At 32.4% G+C, this 23822-nt stretch overlaps 1 protein-coding gene and 1 long non-coding RNA gene across 2 annotated transcripts in view; one reads left to right on the top strand and one right to left on the bottom strand.

Moving 5' to 3' along the window:
• Positions 1-3889: 3889 nt before the first annotated feature.
• Positions 3890-23822, top strand: part of LOC148284249 (uncharacterized) — a 556808-nt gene continuing 536875 nt past the window's right edge. The window contains exons 1-2 of the mRNA XM_088242419.1: positions 3890-4017; positions 8012-8334. Coding sequence (XP_088098545.1) covers positions 8014-8334 — 321 coding nt within the window. The 5' untranslated portion in view covers positions 3890-4017; positions 8012-8013. The remainder of the gene's footprint in view (positions 4018-8011; positions 8335-23822) is intronic.
• On the bottom strand, positions 17328-18993 carry LOC148284255 (uncharacterized). Its single transcript, XR_015825374.1, has 2 exons — positions 17883-18993; positions 17328-17551 (listed from the first exon to the last, which is right to left on the bottom strand). It is a non-coding gene; the product is annotated as an uncharacterized LOC148284255 (long non-coding RNA).

Here is a 23822-nt window from a genome sequence, read left to right as displayed (position 1 = left end):
TAACTTTTCCTCTCACCGTAGACGTAGCTGATCTAAGCGTGAGACGCCTGTCAGCTAGTTCACCTGGAATGCATAGTTCCCTTAGATATTCCGGAGCCGAGTTGTGCAGTGACTTATACTTAAGCCAACAGAGTTTGTATTCGACCCTCTGTGGAAAACGTAGCCAGTGTAGTTCCCGAAGTAGTGAAATATTGGGGTAAATCATATGAACACAAACAATTATCCTTTTTCTTCACTATTTTTTTATATTTAATACAGTATTCTGAGTTAGTCAAATTTTTTGTAGGTAAGAAGAGCTGGATTTAATCTCCTTTGGATTTATCAATATTAACACGATATATTGCACCAGAAATATTGTTAAAAAAGCCAGCTGGTCGATAAAAAATTAAATTTTTTAGGCGTTGCCTAGTAAAGTATGTAGGAGAAATAATTCTGTCAAAATCTCACCCACATCGATAAAGGTTTCTGTTCTTTAACTTCATGAAGATCAACTGATGGAAGAATTCAAAGAATATATATGTTCAAAGACCTATCGATCTACCGAATTCGATTAAAAATCTACCAATTTTTAGACACTTCTTTATGGAATAAAATAACAAGCAAGGCGTGGTTTTATCCATGAAATTTTGAGGTTGGCGACCGGTGGTCTCCATATTATGGGGCACCCCTGAGAATCTCCTATTTCTCAACTCAAGAGATAATTAACTGAATGAACTGAACTGATAAAAATTAACACTCGGAAGAAGTAAAGAAATATGGATGTTCAAGCATAGGCAGAATGGTGTGTACAGTGGCCACTTAAATCAGCCAATCACAGGTCATAAGCCTTGTAAATTCCTAGACCTTTATATTTCCGTCTATAAAATATTTTCTTCATCTGTGTGTCGTAACATATTATTATTAAATAAAGTAAAAAAATTATCTCTGGATGACTGGATTATACGCGTATTACGTGGCGGCCTCCGTGGTGTAGTCGTCAAGACGCTTGACTCACAGACGGGTTCCGGGTTCGATTCCCGATGAGAACACAAAAATTAAATGTAGAATTTTTCTCAAGCCTGGGTGTTCTGTGATGTAATTCACCACTGTAATTGGGCCTCCTGGCCTGTTGTGGTGCAAAAATAAAATAAAATAACATAAATAAAATTACTCCGAAATCAAGATACGCTGCAATTTGACTGCTAATGAACTACACTATGCATCAATAGGTGCGGACTGGAAAAAATGATAGTCTGAAATATATATACATATTACAACAGATATGAAGAACATTTAAGAGAAGGTAATATAGAAGCCCAGGCATCTACAGGGCTTATGACCTGTCAATGGCTGGTTTAAGTGGCCACTTTACACACTGTGTAACATTCACCATTCTGCCTATATTTGAACATCTATATTCCTTCAATTCTTTCATCTGTTGATGTTTGTGAAGTTAAAGAGCTGAAACCTTTATTTATGCAGGTGAGATTCAACGAATTGAATTATTTCACCTACATACTAGGCAACGCCTGAAAATATTATTTTTTCAATTTCTATACTTCTTCATGGACCAGGTAATTTATCAACAATATTTTGAGTTTGTCCAAATTTTTGTGTAAACAGCTCCCCAGGGAGTTGAATCCAGTCCTTGTCTACAAACATTTGGACAAACTCAAAATATTGTTGAAATACTCGTTTTTTATAAAATTGCATTTAGGTACAAGACATCTTTACCTGAATTTTTTATAATCAAAGTTCACGATTGTCATCATTTTACTGTTGCTTATGCCGTGTTTATGATCCCTGTGAAGGCATTATGGCCCTTCCATTAATGTTTACTATAATGCCATGGCAAATGAGGCTTTTATGTAGCTACTTACGAGGCATTAAATCCCAGAAATGCTATCAAAAAGGCTCCCATCACATCTGCTTTCCTAGCGATAAAAAGGGCAATTAGGAAAAAAGATGTTTCTTGCAATGTGGCGTGCAAATGGATGTTTAGGAAAAGGATCTTTAATAAAAAATCTATTTGCTATGTAGGAACTTATTCCTTATACTAACTACTTATAGTTGAGTGTTTAGTTGGAGTTCCTATCCCAGTTGGAGATTGACAGAGAAGACACGAGATTGCTGTTTGATGTTTATTTATTACATGCCGAATAAATAATAAATTATTTTGCCCGAGTGTTACGGCGATGATGGGTTGAAGAGACTGCACTTGAACTACATGCTGGAGCTGAGCAAACTGCACTGATCCTGTTAGGCTGACTAAACGAGCTGACTGATGTTGGCTGCGTCCTCTGGTTTCTTTATGGACGACGTTCCTTTGTAGTTAATTTTTTCACGGTAGGGACGATGTGAATGTATTGCAGAACGATGCCCTCTGATTTCATGTGAAATACTCATAGAGTTGCATTTTACGAATGTATTGGATTTAAATGAAAATGATGACATTGTATCGTCGGTCATTAGTCTATTCCATCGACTATGGACTATGGACCCAACAGTTATAAACACTGGAACCTCTTTTTACACAGGGATATATTCCACAGAGCCTTGTAAAAAAAGTGTGCTGAGAACATACCAATGCTTGATAGATTTCCTTGTTTTAAAACTAATAAGGAATTTTAAAATATACATTTACAATATTGGATATGAGACAACTGCACCTAGAATAAGCACTTACACACCTTTGGTCGAACAATAAGGAGAGGTCTCAGCAAAATGTCCGTAAGAGGTTTTTTTTTTAAATTTCTGTACTTCTTCATATACCAGGTGGATTTATAAACAATATTTTAAGTTTGCCCAAATTTATGTACACAACAAAATTTCAGGCGTTGCCGAGAACGTAGGTGAAATAATTCAATTCGATGAATCTCGTCCGCATAAATAAAGGTTTCAGCTCTTTAACTTCACAAATATCAACAGACGAAAGAATTGAAGGAATATAGAAGTTCAAATATGAGCAGAATGGTGAATGTTACACAATGTGTAAAGTGACCACTTAAACCAGACAATGACAAGCCCTGTAAATGCCCAGACTCCCATATTCTATTCTCAAAAATGTTTTCCCTTCCTGTTGCAACAAATTTAAAGATATTTTTTTTTATTTTATCTCACTTTTGCAAAAAATTTTAGAATTATTATTTAAATTCCATTTTTTTTCTTACAAGTTTATTGTATTTATTTTTATTTTGTATTTAAGTTTTGATCTTTTAGGAAGTTTTTATCTTTTTAATCAATATATTTCACGTATTTTGTAATTTATCTTTAGATTGTTATACAATATGATAAATATCTTTTGGTTTTATATGGAAGAATAGGCTTTGCACCATTTAAACATTTTGCTGGAATAAAGTTTATTATAATTATTATTATTCCAATAACAGATTGTATAATTATATAACTATTACACATTGTATCGTCGAACTTTTTGTCGAACAAAAAGAGAAGAAATAAAGTAAAATATTTGAGGGACTCATGAACACTGGACTCAGTCAGTCTTTCTTGGGGTAGATCATCTTAGTGAGGAGGACTCTTAAATTTATATTTCATACTTTTTCTCATGGACAAAACATATTTTCAAGTGTGGCTCACTCTAGATTTTCCTTGGGGGAGGGATTTGAGTAGGAAACTTATTTATAGTTTTTTAACCTTTTGAGTTTGTTCCATGTAAATCAAATGTTTGTATTTGTCTGTTATTTTTATATTGATGTGCGTGTGTTATTTTTTTATGATGTTTCTCATTTTGTGTAATATTTGGTGTGCTATGCTTTAAATGTATTATTTGTTTCGACTCAACATCGGGACTTTGGTCTCATGAAATTAAAAATTCCGTCTCAAAAATTTAAAATTAAATATAGTACTGTGAAAGAACATAAAAAAATTTAACTAATTTATTTTCAGAGTCCTTAATCGAAACAGCTATTCAGGAGGCACTAAAAAACACTGAAGATTTGGGAATTAAGGGCAAAGACGTCACACCCTTTATCCTGGCAGCTGTAGCCAGGATAACTGAAGGAAGATCCCTGGAAACCAGTATCCTTTACTCAATTATTGTAGTCTGAGTTAAAAAACGAGGGTCATCCAGAAAGAAGTACCTGTTTGGGAATATAAAAAAGTCCAGTTTATATAAACAAATTTAAACGTTTTTTTTGTAAAGAACATACCTTAAAGTTCTTTTCTCCATAGTCTTCTAGCAAATTTAAGGATCTGTCGTAACGTGTGACAAGTTTTTGTATCCCAGCGTCATATTTCTCCACCGCCAGGGTATTGAGATATTTAAATTTTTTTTACTGCCAAAAAGTTTTGTAAACAGATGGTAATCTGAAGGAGGCAAGTCTAGACTATAGGGTGGATGGTTGAAAGTTTCCTATTTGAATTGTTGCACAGTCGTTGAGTTATGCCAGCCGTATGAGGCCTGGCATTATCGTGGAGAAGGACGACGCCAGTAGACAATTTTGAATCGCCCGCCGTAAGTTCTTCAATGTCGCACAATATGCATTGGCATACTTTGGCAGGAAAGAAATTCGAAAGTGATAAAGAACTGAAAGCAGCAGTGACTACATATCTTAATACACTGGCGGCGGAGGAATATGACGCTGGGATACAAAAACTAGTTACTCGTTACGACAAATGCTGAAATTTGCTAGGTGACTATGTAGAAAAGTTGTTTAAGGTATGTTCTTTACAAATAAAACGTTTATATTTGTTTATATACAGGGGTTTTCAGGACCAGACCGCGAAACTTTAAAGGAACATTCCTCATGGTAAGCTTTAAAAAGATCCCAATAACTTGAAACAATTTTTCCGCGTTCTTGGAGGAGTAAAGCGATTCATGTCTTGTTGACGTGTATTTTGTATCTGTTTTTTTCATAAATGTCGTAGCAGAACTAACATTTGCAGCCATTCGCAAAAGTTATGGCATCTTCCGATTGATGACTTTTGCGCCACCTCATAGAAGGAAGTTCATTGGTTTATTTATTTATTTGCTAATAAGCAAAAAAAAAATATTTTTAGGGACAGTATCACTACGATTTTTTTGAGTTCCGTAATTTTTCAATTGCTCCGCACATGACGTCACTTGTTTTATTCTGTAAATTTTCCTGATTAGTGGGTCGGCTTTATATAAACCGAAAATCTATCTTCTTCTCTTAGTGCCCTGTCAGGTATCCCCAACGTTGGCAATCACTCTGGCAAAAGTCTCCCTGTCCTGTGCTGCCCGGAAAATCTGCTCCGCAGTCCTGAAGCCAGTCCAGTCTCGTATATTTCGCACCCAGGACATCTGTCTTCTTCCAGCCCCTCTGTGACCCTCAATCTTGCCTTTCAAAATTAAAAATAAATAAATAAATGAAGCAAGTGGTACTTTTCTCCACACATTATATGCCCCAGATATTTATTTATTTTATTTATTTATTTAATTTTACAATACGCCCAAGGGGCATTTACAAAAAATATACAGTTAAATACAAACATAGTGCGTTAAAATTTAAAAGATAAACAATGCTTTTTTGTATACATTTAGAAACAATAAGAAGCATACTGCCATGCAAAATAAAAAGTGAAACTTTACATAGTAAAAAAGAAAAAAAATATTTTAGATGGATATAATAAAAGTAATTGAAATAAAAAGCAAATTGTAAATAACTTGTAAAGAATTCAAACAAAAAAATAAATACATTTTCATATACTTATAAGTATAAAAAAAAATGATATCAACAAATTATTGTTAAAAACAAATAATGAAAATTAGTTAACAGTAAGTATATATGTGAAAATAATATAATATACGGTACACAAAAATATTTGATAAATTAATATCAGAAAGAGATAAGATAATAATAATACACATCAAACTTGAAACTATGAAACTTTTATGGTGGTTAAGAGTTCTCTGTTCGTTCTAGCTCGACTTAGACTTCGGAGCTCGTTAGTCTTCGGAGTAGAACTTGTGATGTCATTTAAAGAAGTTCATTTTTATAATTGTTTTATACATCTTAAAAAAACTTCGCCGTAATATTACATGCTCTAATTTTTACTGTGTGCAAGAAAACATTTTTTGTATCCAATTTGCCGTATCACTGAACTTCCTTATTGGAATATGGTCTCGAAAAAGAATGACAATATCCGACATAAGCCTTTCGTACGATTTACTAAACTTTCAGTGACCTTTCACTGCCCCTCAGCAATGAACACAAAAGGGTTAAATTCGAAGTTTAAGATTAGTAATTGATTTAACTCTACTATTAAGTTTATAAATTTTAATAAGAGACATTTCAAGATAACTGTAATCTTCTTCTTGAAACAACATTATCTTCAATAAACTGTTTTCCATGTATCTTAAAACAAATGCGGATTTTAACATTAAAACGGAAGTACAAACCACCATCTAAATGAAAGAAATATCTAAATGTTATTTAATATTTGTACATAACCACTTACCGAATTTTACATGTCTACCGGTTTCGAGACGTACCCGTCTCTTCGTCAGGACACCAATTAAACCAACATGCAAAACCCGCTTAAAACCTTCACCATAGTTGATATAAAACTAACACGACACGCATTTTAAAAAGCACATGCACTGATTAAATTATGAAAATATCATATATTGTTTGAGAAATAGTTGTAAAAAGGGGGAAGGAATGGAGGGAGGGGGTAAGCTTAATAGGTTTAGGGTGACCATTACAGTAGAAATCGTATAAAGGACTAAATTGAAAGGTTGTTTGATTATTGATCAAAGGAATATTTGTTTTTAAAGCTTTCTTAATATGAAATATTTACGTATTACTTACATTTAACTCTTTATTATTTGTATTTAAGATTTTGAATCCTGTATTTTCATGAATTTAATTGATTAGGTAATTTGCGGATTCAGAGAAATTATTATTGTGAAGACACCTCATATGTTCTTTAACACGAATATCAAAGTTTCTTGATGTTCTTCCAACGCAAACTGAAGGGCAAGAATTACATTTTAATTGGTAAACACCTGAATTATTTAATAAACATTTTTTTATCTTTATTATAAAACAAAAATTTACCAATATTGTTATTTGTATTAAAAGCAGGTTTGATCTTCTTTGCTAAAAATTTGGATACATTACTACAACATTTTACTAGAATGTTTGACCACATGGTTTATGATTTAAATATTAACACTTTGAGTACCTTATTTAACTATTTCAAATAACTGCAAATTTTCAATTGATTTAACCCAGTATTTTTATAATTATGACACATAATTATACCCCGTGCCAGGCGCATTTTTGTGAAATTTCATGCTTTGTGAAGGGTTTCTTAAAAGTGTCATAATTATGAAGATACTGGATTAAATCAATTGAAAATTCTCAGATTTATTTGAAATAATTAAATATGTTTTTTTGTATAATAGTTTTGCCAACATTAGCCTTTATGGAGAGTCACATTGCGCATTGCAATGTTCGCACATATACAGAGCCTGACTCCTTTTTTGTACCTTGTATCCCGGATCCGTGGAAACACGTGATTAAAATAACCATGCGTTGTGTCCCGGCCCCGTGTTTGCACGTGGTTTACCAGCAGCAAAAAAGTACTAACAAAAGTCACTAGATGTCAATAAAATGTACTTTTTTTAGACAGCTGGTAAACCACGTGAAAACACGGGACCGGGACACAACGTATGGTTATATAATCACGTGTTTACACGGCTCCGGGATACAAAGTGTTAAAAATCAAAGAGATTAGTTTGTATGTTCCCAATACTGGAGCGAGATCTCATGCGCTGTTTTACACGCCCCGAAGATGTACAAATGGAAGTCAGAATTTACCCATTAAAGGGCAATTCTGTTGCTGAATACGGCTTCTGTGGATAATATGTATCTATTTTTCTGTACATATCGGCAGGTTAGAAACTATCTGCTTTCTATTTATAAACTTCTAGCTTTTATTTACGTCTGCATTACGTGATGGGTTAAACAGCCCGTAAAGTAATGCAGATTACAATTGTCAAATAAATAAATTTAAAAAGTTTTTCTTACATTGTCACAAACAGACATGGCTTTAATTAAAAACAATGCGAAAATCGGTTCTCAAATTGCGGTTGAATTAAACGGACTGAGTTCGGGCCCAGGAAGATACCAGCGAAGTGACGATCTTGCGATGGACTCAAGAAATGAAAGTTTAGTGAACTTTTCCAACTTGAGGGGGCGTGATAGTGACGGTGAAAGTAATAAAAGTGATTCGAGTGCCAAAGGAGGAGAAGGAAGAGAAAAGAGTGAATATGAAAAAATCAGAGACGAGTTTAGAAACATAAATCCCGTTGTTATTGGAGGAAGCAACGTGGACTATACAATCCGACTGCTGGAAGACTTAAAGGTAAGTCATTTCTTTTTTAATTAATTATTTTTTCAGATATTTCGTGTTTTAAACGGCTCTTTTGGAGCCAATAGCCAAAAGGCAATTAGGAAATATCACATACTATATATACCCATAAAAATATATTTATTGTATTTTCAAAATCAATATGGATGTTGTGGAAAAATGTTAATTAAACGACCTTTTCTCCCTTAGTCCTAGACTTACCACTTCCTCCATTCTTGGAAGCGTTTTTGTATTTTTGTATTTTTTATTTATTGAGGAAAAGCAAACAGTCTTATATAAGAATACAAAATATAAAAAATAGTACATGCATCCAGTTAAAGTTTTTCACAAATATAATGAGAGAACATGTTACACAGTAAAGAGAAAAATAATATATTATTTAAGACATGAGAAAAAAAGAGCTCGTAAGAAGGTTAAGGGATGGGGAAATAGAGTGGAGAAGAGGGATTTTCATAATATAGTTGACCAATTCAAAATTTTGATATCATAATAAAATAAATATATTTAAAGGAACATAAACTTATTACACACTGACAAATGTTTCATTTTACAGTGTTTCAAAAAGTTTTTTTTTGAAGTCACAAAATTTTGTATTAAAAATGTCTAAATGGGGACAAAGTAAATTAAATTTGGAGCAGCTACGATAAATAAACGAGTAACATTTATTGCTGTAAGATTTTTTTTGGTCTATGGATTGTCGTGATATATTTTTTTTAGTTTACTTAAGTTAATATTTTTTACATAAGATTCATTGAATCACTTATACACGTCAATAAATTATAAATATGTAATACAATTCAACTGAACTCAGTTAATTAAACCTAACAAATGAATATATTTTAATCAATGAACATGAATCTAATGCCAAGCTGTGTTGTCCTGCAAATATTCTTCGACTCTATAGTAGCTCTTTCCAAACAGCTTGTGCTTGACGAAAACTTGTAGGCAAACCCTGAATTTCAAGAGGTGCCTTGTTGTAGAATCGTATGCAGTTTGAGGCAAAATAATGTTTTTTTTTTCAGTCTAGCAGCGGGGCGGGGCACAACTAGCATATCTTTATTTAACCTTATTCTTAGTTTTGGGGGTCACTGTTGTTTAAGCTCCTGACGTCACTGCGACCTGTGAAGATCTATTGTGACGGGTCTCCGTGAATAGTTCTCGCCCTCCAAGCCCAGGTCTATAAAGAGCCTGGCTACTGTGTGGAAGGCGAGAGTTTACATTTTGCTAAATCTCCCCCTCCAAGCCCAGATTCGTAAAGTATCGAGCTATTAGGTAGGGGGCGAGCTCTTTAACATCCTCAGGTTTAACCTGTGGTCTCCCGAGGATGAGGCTCCTTTTATGATGTAAAGCTTTACATTAACAAATAATGTGTATAGGTGTTTCCTCATCTGCACTGCAAAACCTGCATCTCAATTCATAAAGGTTCATTATTTTTTTTATTTTTTTAAAAATATATTTGGACCCCTGTATTTAGTAGCCTTACGTGTCATGTACAAGGCTAAGGTACTCGGAAAAAATCGTTTTTGTTTGTCTTGGAAATGGGATGTTCGATCACTGATTTTGGTTTATTACCTTTATGAGTCCAATCACCATTGTTGCAAAGTTCAAGAACAATGGCGCGTGATAACTACTTTTTACTACAGTGTGGATATCTGTTAAGGATATTCCATATTTCCTGCATTCTGCTTCAAGATTATGGCGTTGCAAACTGAAAAATGGGCACTGAAATAACAGATGTTCTATACTCTGTGAAGAAATATCATCGCATGGACAATAGTCATAATTCCTTAATTTAAACCTTAACTTCTCATAGCTCCGTGTCCGGTAAAAATTTGGGTCGTTTTTAAAGTACTTTGGTGATGATGACGGAAGTTTGCTGCATCAGCCAGCGTTGGGAAAAACATTTTAGTGATTTTACCTGTAGAAGAAGCGCGGTAATGATCCTCCCAAAGCTGCTGCGTATTTTGTTTTATACAGCGTTTAGCAAAGCTACGGGGAAATTCTGAGAAGAAAGGTTCATTCTAGCAAGGTGTTTGTTCAATCTGCAGTGCCCTGGGCGGGCTCTAGTTATAACCCTCACTTGATTTTGGCTGAGCTTTATTAGGTCAAAAGCAAAACTTTGCAAGTATCCTTTTATCAGTTCCTTCGCATGTAGCTGACCTGGTACTTTTCGCCAAAGCATTACGCTCTGCTTTCTGGCTCATGATCTAAGCTCGTTACGAGAAGCACATTTGGATAACCCACAGTAGGACTCAGGGCCTATTGGGGCTGTATCAGTTTCCAGCCTTGCCAGTTCATCAGCTGCCTAGTTACCGTCGATGTTTGAGTGTCCAGGTACCCAAATTAATGCCACACTTACATCAACCGACACAATTAAGCGCCCGCAGGCATTCCAAGCTTCATTTAGGATGGATCTCGCCAGAAATCAATGTTTTTAGAGCTGCCTGACTAAGAGAAAAAACAATCTTTTGTTTTCGTATTATCTGCGCAAATTTTCATGTACGCAGGCATACATGGCATAGAGATCCGTTTGGAACGTGTTGAACCTATGAAAATCCCTTTTTTTCTTAAAATCATAAATTCTTTTATACAGATAGATCAAGTTATAGAGATGTTTAATTTGCGCTGTTTCTTTGCTGTTCTAATCATGTATTTTTTTTAATGTCATTAAGTCCCAAATCGAATTGTAGTAACTCCTGGAAAAATAATTCATATTCAGTATGCTTTGCATTATATGATTTAAATGTTTTTTTTATTTAATAAATAAATCCATTAAATAATTTTTAAAAAGTAATCAAAATTAACAATTTTAAACATTGTTCTTTGATTGAACTATTAATGAATTAAATGTTAGTTTATTAAAACGATCTTATTTTTTATGGGTCAGTAGCACCAATAAAAGTTAAAATGTTACATAATTAAATTTATATGAAAAATTGCGTACAAACTAGGAATGACAAGTGATAACTATAACCTTACCGACTTGGAACTTTTCCCGAATATATCCAGTTTCTCACAACGTCGATTTAATGCAGATTTAATTTGCATGTTTAAAATACTTTATAGTTTATTTGATATCCCGACTTTTCTCCAACAAATAACTCTTAATGTTCCTTCACGTAGACTCAGAAATAATGGAATTCTGTTCTTCGGCCATCATAAGACAAATTATGGTTTCCACGACTCTTCCCAGAATTATTCGATTTGTAAATGGAAAACTTAATTATTTTGATTGTAAATTGAGTTTTGATTACAAATAAACTAAAAAAAATATTCGCAATAAATTTACTGTATATTTGTAGAATTAACCTGGATTCCATAATGCCTGTCTAATGTATTAACTTGTCTTTGTTGTGTTGCTTCTATTATTTGTTACTGTATTATTATTGCGTTTTTTCCTTACATGATTTGTTCAAATTGGACATTGTCCGTTAATTTGATAAATAAATAAATAACTGTTACGTTTTCGTCAAAATGTGCCAAATGAGTTGCTTTGCCTTGCTATTTACATGCAACCAATTATGTCAATTTCAACGAAAACTCCACAATTATTTAACTTTACGCTTTTTATATTTTGTGGCGAAACTGGCCATAAGACACGTTTATGAAACAATTTTTTTAAAAATCCCTTTGATACTAGTCATCCTAGAAAGGAAACCAAAAAAAATGCTTCAATGCGAAAATAAAACTTCATTGCGAAATTTGAAACAAACTGACGCTCAGCTTATTTGTGCTAGAGAGCTTTCGCTGAAAAGTTTCATGGATGTAGGAATAAAAGATAGATTCTCTGTCAAAGGTTTTATTATTTTTTTCAACTCCTCCACGAAACAATTGATTTCAATAGATGAACATACAAGTGAAGCTAATATACAACAGTTAGGTTTACCTTTACCTTATCGTAGTTCCTCTATAGTCAATTATATACTTGATTAAAACTGGTATAATATTATACAATCTTATTCTATTTGGTTTCACACGTAGATAATTATAATAATTGTATATTCAACCTTGCGTAACATCTACGTACATTACATAATTGATTTCAAACACATGTGTTTTACAATAATGTGAAAAAAATATTTCAGATTTTACAATATTAAAAATTGGGTTGCAAACTTATCGCCGCTTACGTTATAAAATCTTGTTTCTCAATTTAAAAGTTTTGGAAAGGGAAAAATAAATTTACATTATTTTAAGTTGGTATTAAGTCATTATTTCAATACCTCATACTTGGTTAAAATTACAATTTCATGAATTTTTGTGACAAGGCAAGTTTATCGCGACAGAGGGTCATCGCGTTTGGTGTACCAATGCAGTGTCCTATGCACCATTAGGTACGGGAAAAAAAAAGATGTTGATGATGAGGGGAATATGGGTGTCTAGGAATTTACAGAGCTCATGACCCGCCATTGGTTGGTTTAAGTGTCACTAAACACACTGTAAAATTCACAATTCTGCCAATGTTTAAACATCCACATTAATTCAAATTTTCCATCTGTTGACTTTTGTGAAGCAAAATATTCTCCATGTCTGTTGTAATTTGTTAATATGCAAAAATGTGTTTTTTTAGATTCTCGGTGTTATAAAATAAGCAGTTTTGTGTTTTCATGATAAAAATTTCAATCAAAATAATTTATTTCTCGTCTTGATCCAAGCGATCGCGAAACCAAATACATATACAGGACGTTCAAATGTTTGATAACCTCAGTTTATGTTTATGTTAAGTTTATGGCTCAGTGCCTCACGACGAACCATTTAAACATACAAATTTCGTTTGTCTCAGCAGGCACACTAGAATATTTTATTTGGAAAACGTTTTCCCGCTAACGCATTATCGTAGGGTTACTTAGGGACAGTGGCCGACCGAAGTTTCGGTTTCGGCAAAATATTGTCCGAATCTTCGGCTCAGCCAAAACCTGCCGTCGGGATGTGTCGGATTACGTTCGGCTGTACTCGGGTGCATCTCATGGGCCGTGACTCGGCCGCCTGACCCGTGATTTGTTGGCTATAGTTAGAAGTTCTAAGATCTTTCATATTTCTTTTTTTGAAATTCTTTTGTACTTAATAGAGGTGGGTAAGACCCTGTCACCAAAAAGATACGTGTCACTTGATCTGTATCTTTAAAGTGACCGAATCTTTTGCGTAGTTTTTGATCATTCGGCTTATTTAGGTCATCATATATTCGCATCTTTCACGTCTTCGTATCATTTGTATCATCGTATCTTTTGTATCATTTGTTTCTTCGTTTCTTTCGGGTCTCTAGTTCGTTCGGGGGTTTTTTGGACACAGTCCGATGTATTCGGATATGATTTCATGCTCCTTCTGGACTATTCCTAATTCTATGCTTTTGACATATTCAAATATGAAAAAAGAAACAGTTTTTTTACAGAAACATTAAAACAAAATAGATCGGAATTCTTCAGTTATCTTTATTTGAAATTTAAAAGCAGCATATTTTAATTAATTTTCCACTATAATCAACCTTTTAAGGGTAAAGAAAAAATAGACATGGTCTTTCTTATAACTAACAATATTGAAACATATAAGTTATATACTTTATAGTTTTAAAACGGGTACTTAAATATTTACAAACTTCTAAAGAGCTTTTAAAAATGTATAATATATTCAATTTTAAAAATATAATAATTTTAAAATATCCGCTATTCAGCAAAACGTACTGATGTTTTATTTATTTATTGAAATTTGATATATACATGAATTGTATTAATTTTCTAGATACCTATTTTAATACAAAAATATGAATAGGTTGAATGTTTATTTCAGCTTTTAAAATACAATAGCACTCTAAAAGTTAATTTTTCTATTTAAAATCACTTCTGATTTTTATCATCAATTGAGATTTATACTTTCTTCAACTGATAATAATTGTTACTATGAAAAATTATTTTGAACTAATGTTACGTGAGTATATCGCACCTGGGCCCCGATTACAACGGAAAGTTAACAGAATTGTCTTCAATTGTCTATTAGTGATAAATGTGGATATTTGTATAATTAAAAAAAACGACGATATCTTGAAACATTTCTTTTTTACTTTACAGACAACTAAAGATAATTTTGTTAGCTTCCGATTGTAATACCAGCCCTGAGTGAAAATAATAGCACAAGCCGAAAATTTTCGTTTTTCAGATTGCGGAAACGTTCTTGCAAAAAAATGACAAGAATTATTTTAAAAAATATTTTATACCAGATGGCACAAGTCATCATGATCGTAGAACAACGACGCATGTGATTTACTTCAATTTTAAATGATAGCGTAGCGGTTTAAATTTTTTAATGACGTTTTATGTCACAATTTAATAAGTAACAAAAATTTGTCATTTGATACTTGAGTAAATTGTTTAAATTTTTTTTTAACCTGGAATAAAAAGCCTTCATATAATTTTTTTAATATCAAATAGATAGTAAAATAAAGCCTATCTCACATCTTTCGCTCATCCGTCATTGTTCTACGATCCCGACTAAAATAGTATGAACTTTAATTTGTGCCTTTTTCACAGATAAATGTAAGTTTATTACGTGGTTATGTGTTTGCTCACCTGTCAAACAGAGATTTTTGAGTTGTGCCACTTAATTCCCAGGGTGCGATACATTTGTTTAAAAAAATACTTGTACAGGAAAAACTAGGCTTATTCCGTAAAGTTCAAAAAACAAGAATCTTAAAACTATTTTGATAACATTGTTCATCTATAGTATAAAGATAGATAGGTTCTTATTTATTTAATAGTATGTAAGTAAGTGTATAATAATTACTTTTATTCACAATTTACCACACTTATAATATTAAGGATTATATTTTTACATTTTGTAAAATTGTGCACAAACTGTTTGGTCTGATTTTTACCCTCTTCGATATTTAAAACTGGTGTCATTCCACGGCTTAAAAATCCCGCCAAAACAAACTGAAGATTATCAATCTAGATTGAAAAATTTATCTATATTTATTTTTTATTAAAATTAGCTACAGTTTGGTGTTCGTTAATTAAATATTATACAGTACATAAATATTGGGGAAAACGTATGCAAATCATTTTTATTGATGACGCTCCGCTTTAAAAGCGATCCAAATACAACGTATTATATTTTTGTATTTTTTACTTTTAGGCACTACCTAATTAAGCTCATTAGATAAATTTAAATAGTTCGCAATGACCTTTTTATAATAATTATTCTATTAAACTATATATAATTACAAATTTCTATAAATTACATCTATATATTATTTTCGTTTCTTAAACATATGTACATTTATAGAAATAAAAATTAAACTGTTCTATTATAATTGCTCCATTACCATTTTATAAAATTGACAAATAATTCGATTTAAATCCGAAAAATATTTTATAAAACACAAATTGGCAGAGGAAGGTAGAAAAATGAATAAATGCGGCTGAAATGCGACCTCTTATACAAATGTGTGGGATATGGATATTTTACAGGTTTACAAATGATTATCTTACGTGTCTGTTCGTGAAATGGAACTATGTATATAGAATCCTTGACGAGTGTTTCCGACTCAGTAGCTACTTTCAGGAGAAAATCCTGAAAAAGAAAATTGAGCGGGGATAAGCCCGCCTCGTAGTGTAGTGGTTGACGCTTTCGTCTACAAAATCTAAGGTTCTGGGTTCCGATAATAACGATAATTCCATAAAAGGGGACCGATTAGTCTAAGAACAGATTAATAATGTAATTAGCAAAATAGCAACATTATCGAGTCTCTTTTCAAAAATCAAAAACTTTGTTAAAAAAACGGAAAAAAATATTATCTATGAAACCTTTGTCAAATCTGAAATATCTTATATGCAACAACTATGGGAAACAGGAAACCAAAATGACATAAACAGACTACGACAGCAAAACAAAATATTGAAACCAGTATAAGACCTCCCTTATCTAACACAGACTAAGGGCTCTTTAAATTCAATGTTAATGAATTTTTTTAACTAGAATCTTTAAAGTTTACTCATAAGATAGCCACTGATATTATTGTAGACAATAAACTAAAACTGGAAAAAAATTGTAATAAACATGGACATAATACAAGAATATCAGAACAACATCACACACAACATTCCAAAACAAGACATGGACAATCGAGACTAATAAATCAGGACTGAAATTATACAATAAACTACCAGACAAAACTAAACAAAAGACTCAGACAAACTTTTCAAAAGATGTAAAAAATATTATTATCAACAACAGAGTATGAATAAAATATTATATATTATTTTTTCAATATGAATGTAATATTATGTGATGGTTAGTAAATAAATTTTTCATTCACATAATATGTTAGTCAACTTCTCATTTTTTTATGGAGTAAATTTCATTCGGCGCGTCCAAGTCGCGGCGGTGGGCACCTTTCTCTTCGGTAGACTGAAGCGTTGAGGTGGCTAAGTTTGGGGGAGGACCCAGTATTGCGGGGTCTAACGCGACCCTCGCCCGGGGCTACGGGTGAAAACCTCAACGGCTGTGGTGGCGGAGATGAGGTGAATCAGACCGCCCGGACATTCTTATTCTTATTTAAGATGAGGGGCGTCAGTGCTATGTAAGCTCCTGACGGTCTCTGCGACCTGTGATGATTCCCGTGAATAGTTCTCGCCGTCCAAGCCCAGGTCTATAAAGAGCCTGGCTACTGTGTGGAAGGCGAGAGTTTACGTTTTGCTAAATCTCCCCCTCCAAGCCCAGAAGATCTGCCAAGTACCGTGCTATTAGGTACGGGGCGAGCTCTTTAACATCCTCAGGTTTAACCAGTGGTCCCCCGAGGATGAGGCTCCTTTAATGATGTAAAGCATCACATTCACAAATGATGTGTTGAAGTGTTTCCTCATGCACTGCAGAACCTACTTCTAGAAGTTTAGGAAAGGTTCATTCTAGCAAGGTGTTTGTTCAATCTGCAGTGCCCTATAAGGGCATCTTTGAACTAGTATTACGAAAAACGACATTGTTTCCAACTATTATTATTTATTTTTTTTACCGGCCGATTTTAAAGCTACACAAGCTTTTTTATCAAGGTATACCTGAGTAACGAATATTATCAGATTTTATTTTAACAGTGATTACTAAATATTACGTCGAAAGTGGAACTGACAAAATTATTTTTGTTAAAAAAATAAATTTCAACCATGTGTAGGATTGAACTGGTGACCTCTTGGATATTAAGAAAATGCGCTAGCCAAAAGACAGACTGAATTTTTAATGTCGTCTTTGAGTTGAAAGGAGAGTGAATGAATTATGATGTAAAATATCACAATTACATTTAATGTGTACAGGTGTTTCCTCATCTGCACTGCAGAACCTACGTCCAGAAGTTTGGGAAAGGTTCATTCTAGCGATGTGTTTGTTCAATTTGCAGTGCCCTGGGCGGACTCTAGTTATAACTCACACAATTTTTCGGCTAAGCTTTACTAGGTCAAATGCAAAACTTTGCGATTACCCTTTTATTAGTTCCTTCGCAAGGACCACCCGGACACACTTCGGGCTGCGGGCGTCGGACAGGACGTTGTGTCGAAGATGACAACGGAGAAATAATAGTCAACGTTGGCATCCTGAGCCCCAGTTAGCAAGAGGGTTATTGTCTCGGCGTCAGATGGCGACCGGCCGCAAAGCGGAAACCAAATGACAAATCTCTTAGTCCGACGTGTAGACTGAGGACTGGGAGGGCTGACTCCGAGTAAATGGGACATACAGGAAGAAGAAGAAGAAGAAGAAGAAAAAGAAGAAGACATATGTGGATTTAGCGGCTCTTGTGGTATCACGCTCGAGTTACGCACGAGGGTTCCGGGTTAGATCTCCGGTGATCACAATAATTCAAATGAATTTTTTCTCAAGCCTATGCTTGTCACCCCTGTGATATGACATCTTGAAATGTTTTTTATTTATTTATTTGACGGACTTATGCAGTTCATTCTAACGATGGTAAATACATTTTTTTATAATAAATACAGACACTAATAAAATAAAATAAAACTAAATGAAATTAATGCTAGGACAAAAAATAAATAAATTACTACCTCGAGACAAGATCCGGTCTATCTTAGTGATTTTTTAAAACTATAAAGACTTACACCAAAAAAGTCCAGATCTTGTCTCCAGTTTACAATACGACACAATCGGGACATTGATGCATGCAAGCCATAGTTTGTGCTGTGTTGATGTTGTGGTGCAAAGTAATGAAATAAATACGATATATTTGTTATATTCATCCAAATTGGTTAAATTCGGTTTAATTCAAATCAGCATTCCATACGCATCGATTGCATCTTTACCAGCATTGCCAATTTAAATACATTTTAGAAAACAAGTCAAGAAATAAATTTTCCAATTAAACATGCATCGAATAAATTTTCAAATGTAATTCTAGAATTTGGAATCCACTTGTCAAATGTAAATCTAATTTATTAAATATTTAAATTTGGAGTCGTTTATAACGCGTTGCGTTCCCTTTCGTCACTGCCCATTTAAACATATCTACATAATTTATCAATATATTAATTTACACTTTTGGAATTCCATACGCATTGCATATCTTACCAGCGTTGCCGAAATTTGGTCTTTGAAATAAATTCATATCCTAATATTCTTTATGATACATTATAAAATTAAGCTATGTACATTTACATTATATAATATGATTTTCAAATTAAGGACAGAGTAAAACAATACATAATTATTTATTTAGACACCAGCAAAAACACAAAAATATTAAAAGGAGAAATTTATACATTTTAAAAATTTATTTGACTTTTTCCACAAAAATAATTGCGTATTGGCGGGCTTTTTTCCAAATGGCAATTTGTTCCACCCAACAAATAAAATAGAAGTTGGTTTTTTTTTTAGTTTCAATACGCATGAAAGAATAAAAAGACACTTAAATAGAACCAGCAACGTGAAAAAGTTCAGTGTTTAAAAAAATATATTTTTAGAAATTACCCCGCCTTTGATGTCACAATTTCACCGCAGTGAGTTCTGTTGATTGGCATATTGGCTTCCCGTAAACCGGAACACTCTTATCATTGGTTGATTCACGAGAACTCGTGACGTTTTTCGAATGATTTGTTACAACAGAGAGGGAAAACATTTTTGAGACACGAAAATGGAAGTCTAGGCATTTACAGGCCTAATGACCAGTCATTGGCTGCTTTATTATATAATAACCATAGTTTATTAACAAAAATAACAATTACTTTATCTACTACATTACACACTTAGGTAATAGATTTATCTGGATCATGTCTAGTCTGCCTAACTAGGTACAACCTGTTTTAAGGCAGACATTTTTATGCAAAAATAAACATTAACATCACTACCTACTAGTTAATTTACTATACAGTTATACAATATTAATTTATTACTTAAGAATGTATTTTGAGTAAATTTTCCGATTTTTCTCGACCTAAACCCAGTAACAATCTTTTTTACAAATTTATTAAATTCAATTCGGGTCATGGTTTTGCCAATGTTTGGGTAACATATTGAATATTTTGGGGCTCAGAAACCTGAAATTTCTTCGCCCGAATTCAGAGTTTGTGATAGACTTTAAGTGGCCACTTTACACACCGTGTAACATTCACCATTCTGCCCATGTTTAAACTTCCACATTTCTTCAACTCTTTCATCTGTTGACTTTTTGGTGGAGTTAAAGAGCTGAAACCTTTTTATTATGTGGGTGAGATTCATTCGGTTTAACCAATTCACCTTTCAACATTGTTAATTAAACATAAAAAGAAGCATAAAAAATTAAAAATTGTTTTCAGGCGTTACCTAGCTCGTAAACTGGAAACTTCTTTAAAAATTAGGAAGTCTTGGGCTTAAACGCGATCACTTTAGATACTGTGTAGCATTCATAACTCTGCCAGGGTCAACATTGTGTTCTATTTTTATTCATATGCACTGTTAACCTTTATAGTTAGGGTTTTGGTTCTATTTCACATACATAACTGTATTCTTTACTCAGTCATTGAATAGAAAAATTGAATTGGCTTATGGATCTTTTGAGTCCCGGTTCCGTTCCATATTATTATTTTCTTCTGTTGGCATGTTAAGCCACCCCCGTTTTGAGTAGGGGGGGGGGGTGTAAGATATATCGAACTAGCTATAAGATACGAGGCCTTAAGTACTTTTGAAGTAATTACTGTCCTATAGCTACGTAGAAAACTTCAAACAACTCTCGATCACTAATTACTTAAACTTCTTTGTTAATTGTCCCCTAAATTTCCAAGTAAAAGACAGAACTAAGAAACTACACTAAATTAAAAATTTAAATGGTTTATTGACAATAATGATAAATTATTCTGAAGTTTTAATTTTTTATTTTAAAGTAAAATTAATTATAGTAGTTTATAGAAGTTTATTTTAAACCCACTTATATAACACATAACACAAAAACTTTGTTATGTTCTAAAAATATATAAATATACATTATTACATAGTCCTTGGACTGGTATATAAAGCGAAATCTCATAACTCATTGTACAAGAGATTAAAGCTGTACAATGAATTACCTCAAGAGATAAAAGAAATAGAAGGAATTGAATTATTGAAAAAATATGTTTTTTTTAATTTTGAAAAAAAGGTAACGATTATAATTTTTTTTATTAGTTTTTAAGATGTTATGAACTAACTTAATAAAGCATAAAAAAATAAATATAAAGATAACAACAAAAAAAAGCGCAAGACTGATTTACCTTCACAATACACAAAACTAATCAAGTTACGCTGCGGTTGGCATACCGATTCAGTGGCCTATGCATCATTAGTTGCGTTTTTAATTTTAATTTTTTTATTTTTATTAAAGTTTTTTATTATAATAAAATACCAACAAGTTAGTACTTTAACCCTTTAATGCCCAATTAAAAACATATTTTTTGTATGTTTTTTGATGCAAATACCGGGAAAAATAATAAAAAAAAAAAAAACATTTTTCAGTTTTAATTTCATGTTTATGTGGACAATATCGGGCATTAAAAGGTTAAAAAATACAAAAACGCAAGGAAAACAAGAAATAACGATTCTTATAAACATCTTTTCATATAATTATGAAAGTTGCGAAAACAATTGAAACTTCAAATCTTTAAAAAAAAAACAAAGAACTCACCCTTGAACTTAATTAAACTACGGCAGAATACGTGCAACTGAATTTTTGTTTAAAAACTTTATCGAAAAATTTTACACTGGTGGCGATTTATTAAAATAAATTATCACGGCTAGTATGTATACAATATAATAAACTAGTCGCCGAGTGATAACATGCTTGAAATCACCCTTATACACCGATTATTATCGGTATGCAGCACATCGTCTACATTGGGTATTGTAGAGTTAAATATAAGTCAATAATTTGCAAAAGTCATATTTTGAGATATGACACTTTTAAGTATTTATGAACAATTTTTTTCTTAAGCATAAAACCTGTGTGCGTCGTATCTACACTGATTTTTTTCTAATGAATCTATAAACAAAAAAAGCATTACAGTTTTAAATAAAAAAAATTACCGCTTCTTGTTATATATTAAATGATTTGGTTTCATGTAGAAAATTGTCTGATATTTAACTAATTCTGTGATTTTTGTCAAAAGCTGCCATTTTGGGTAATTGTATGTCTAGTTAAACCCCACTCTGTGGCACTGAACTGAAATCAATTGTTTAAGCATTAAAAATAAAATAAATTTCAATTTGAATTATTTTTGTATTTTTGCTGGTGTATTGTTTTTAAAATGTACACATTGTAATGAATTAGGTCCATGCAAAAGTCGCGAATCTGCACATCGTTTCATACAGAAAACAAAAAATATTTTATTTTTGTTATTTTCGAGTAATTTAAAACTGACTAAATTTGTACTTACACGTAAAAATTATCAAAACAACAAAGAAAAATATATTTTAAATCTTATAACTCTTTTTAATTGTTTGCTTAATAAAATTGAACTGAGACATTGAGGGATTACGGCGTTTTCCATCGGGATGTTTCGGAATCCACCCGAAGTGGCTTTGTTAATAGCGGACGTGTCGGATGGAGATACCAAAAGCGTTATCCACCCCAGTAATAATCGAAACAAAGCAAATTATTTTATAAGACATTTATTACAATGGAAATGAGAATGTATACGTTGAGTGACGTAAGCAGGTGCTATTTAGGGTTGATTTTGTGGCGTTGTTATAAAATAAATACGTGTAATAAAATATAATGTTTTTGTACAAAATGTCACCTCATACATTCAAAGTTTGAATGCGGTATCATTCAATATTAGATTTGGCAGTTTTCTGTAAAATGAATATTTTCGGCAGTGATCAACCAAAATTCCTTTACATAAAATTAAATCATTATTAAAGTTATTATAACAAATGGATCGAGTGATTTTTACAATTAACTACCCCTTAGGGTTATATTAATAATATAAAATAATGTGTTCAATTTATAATGACAACAAACATTAGAATTTTACTAGGGCTGGCTGTTTTTAGCAAAACGCGCATCTTAGGTTGTGTGGTCAGCCAGACTTAAAAAATCTTTAAAGCTGGTTAGTTAAATTATTTTTTATATTATAATACAAAACGAATGTATGCGTTATTTATCATTTTTCAAAGCAGAAAACATTCCAATTATTGTGCAGATTTGATTGTTAAATTTTTTCGAAATAGTGCTATTATCTCGGTTTTATTTCTCAATAGCTGGCTACTTTCTTTGTTAAATTGCGACTGGATGATGGGTTTTCACATCCCCTCTATACCAATTGTAACGAGTACAGAAAACTTACCATGTAATTAAAATACGCGTCTTCACATGGTTTAGATTAATTATGAAAAAATATTTAAAATTTGTTTCGTTAATTAATTATGTGATTCATTCAAAGGATCATACTTCGTAATTATTACAACTTTAATATAATAAAAAATTATCCACAAGTGATTCCATATTTTGATATGTTTTTCATAGTAAACTCATTTTTACCAAAAAGTAAAACAGAATCGCCGCTTTTTCATGGACACGATAAATAATTATCATTTAATAATATCGCCGATGGAAATTTGGAATACTGTAAGGAAATGAGTGTTAATAAATTAACAATTCAAGAAAAATTTTTAAAAATATAAAAAAATCATATTTAATTTAGAAATGATCACTAAAAGTTATACGTCATTCGAAAAAAATATTTCTGCTCTACAAGATATTGGTAAATAATGCTTTTACGTTATATGCGTTATTTCGTGAAGAAGTATCAGCAAGTTTGCCTACCATGCAAGAGATCTCAGGTCCGATTCCCGGCACGGTTGACATAAAATATTTATTAAAAAAGGTGTTTTTACACTAGAATATTTCATAGTCCCCGGACTGCTATCTGAAGCGAAAGAATGATCATCTTACCTTCATGTAACAAAAATTATCAAGATACACTGAAATTGATATACCAATGCAGTGCCTTATGCACCATTTGGTGCGGAAAGGGAATGATGATATT

The sequence above is a fragment of the Micrasema longulum genome, unplaced genomic scaffold (assembly GCF_059751315.1).
Source record: "Micrasema longulum isolate JH-2025_06_02 unplaced genomic scaffold, ASM5975131v1 h1tg000137l, whole genome shotgun sequence".
Taxonomy (NCBI): Eukaryota; Metazoa; Arthropoda; class Insecta; order Trichoptera; family Brachycentridae; genus Micrasema; species Micrasema longulum.
The sequence above is the reverse complement of the archived record's forward strand: the minus strand, read 5'-3'. Positions and strand labels throughout refer to the sequence as shown.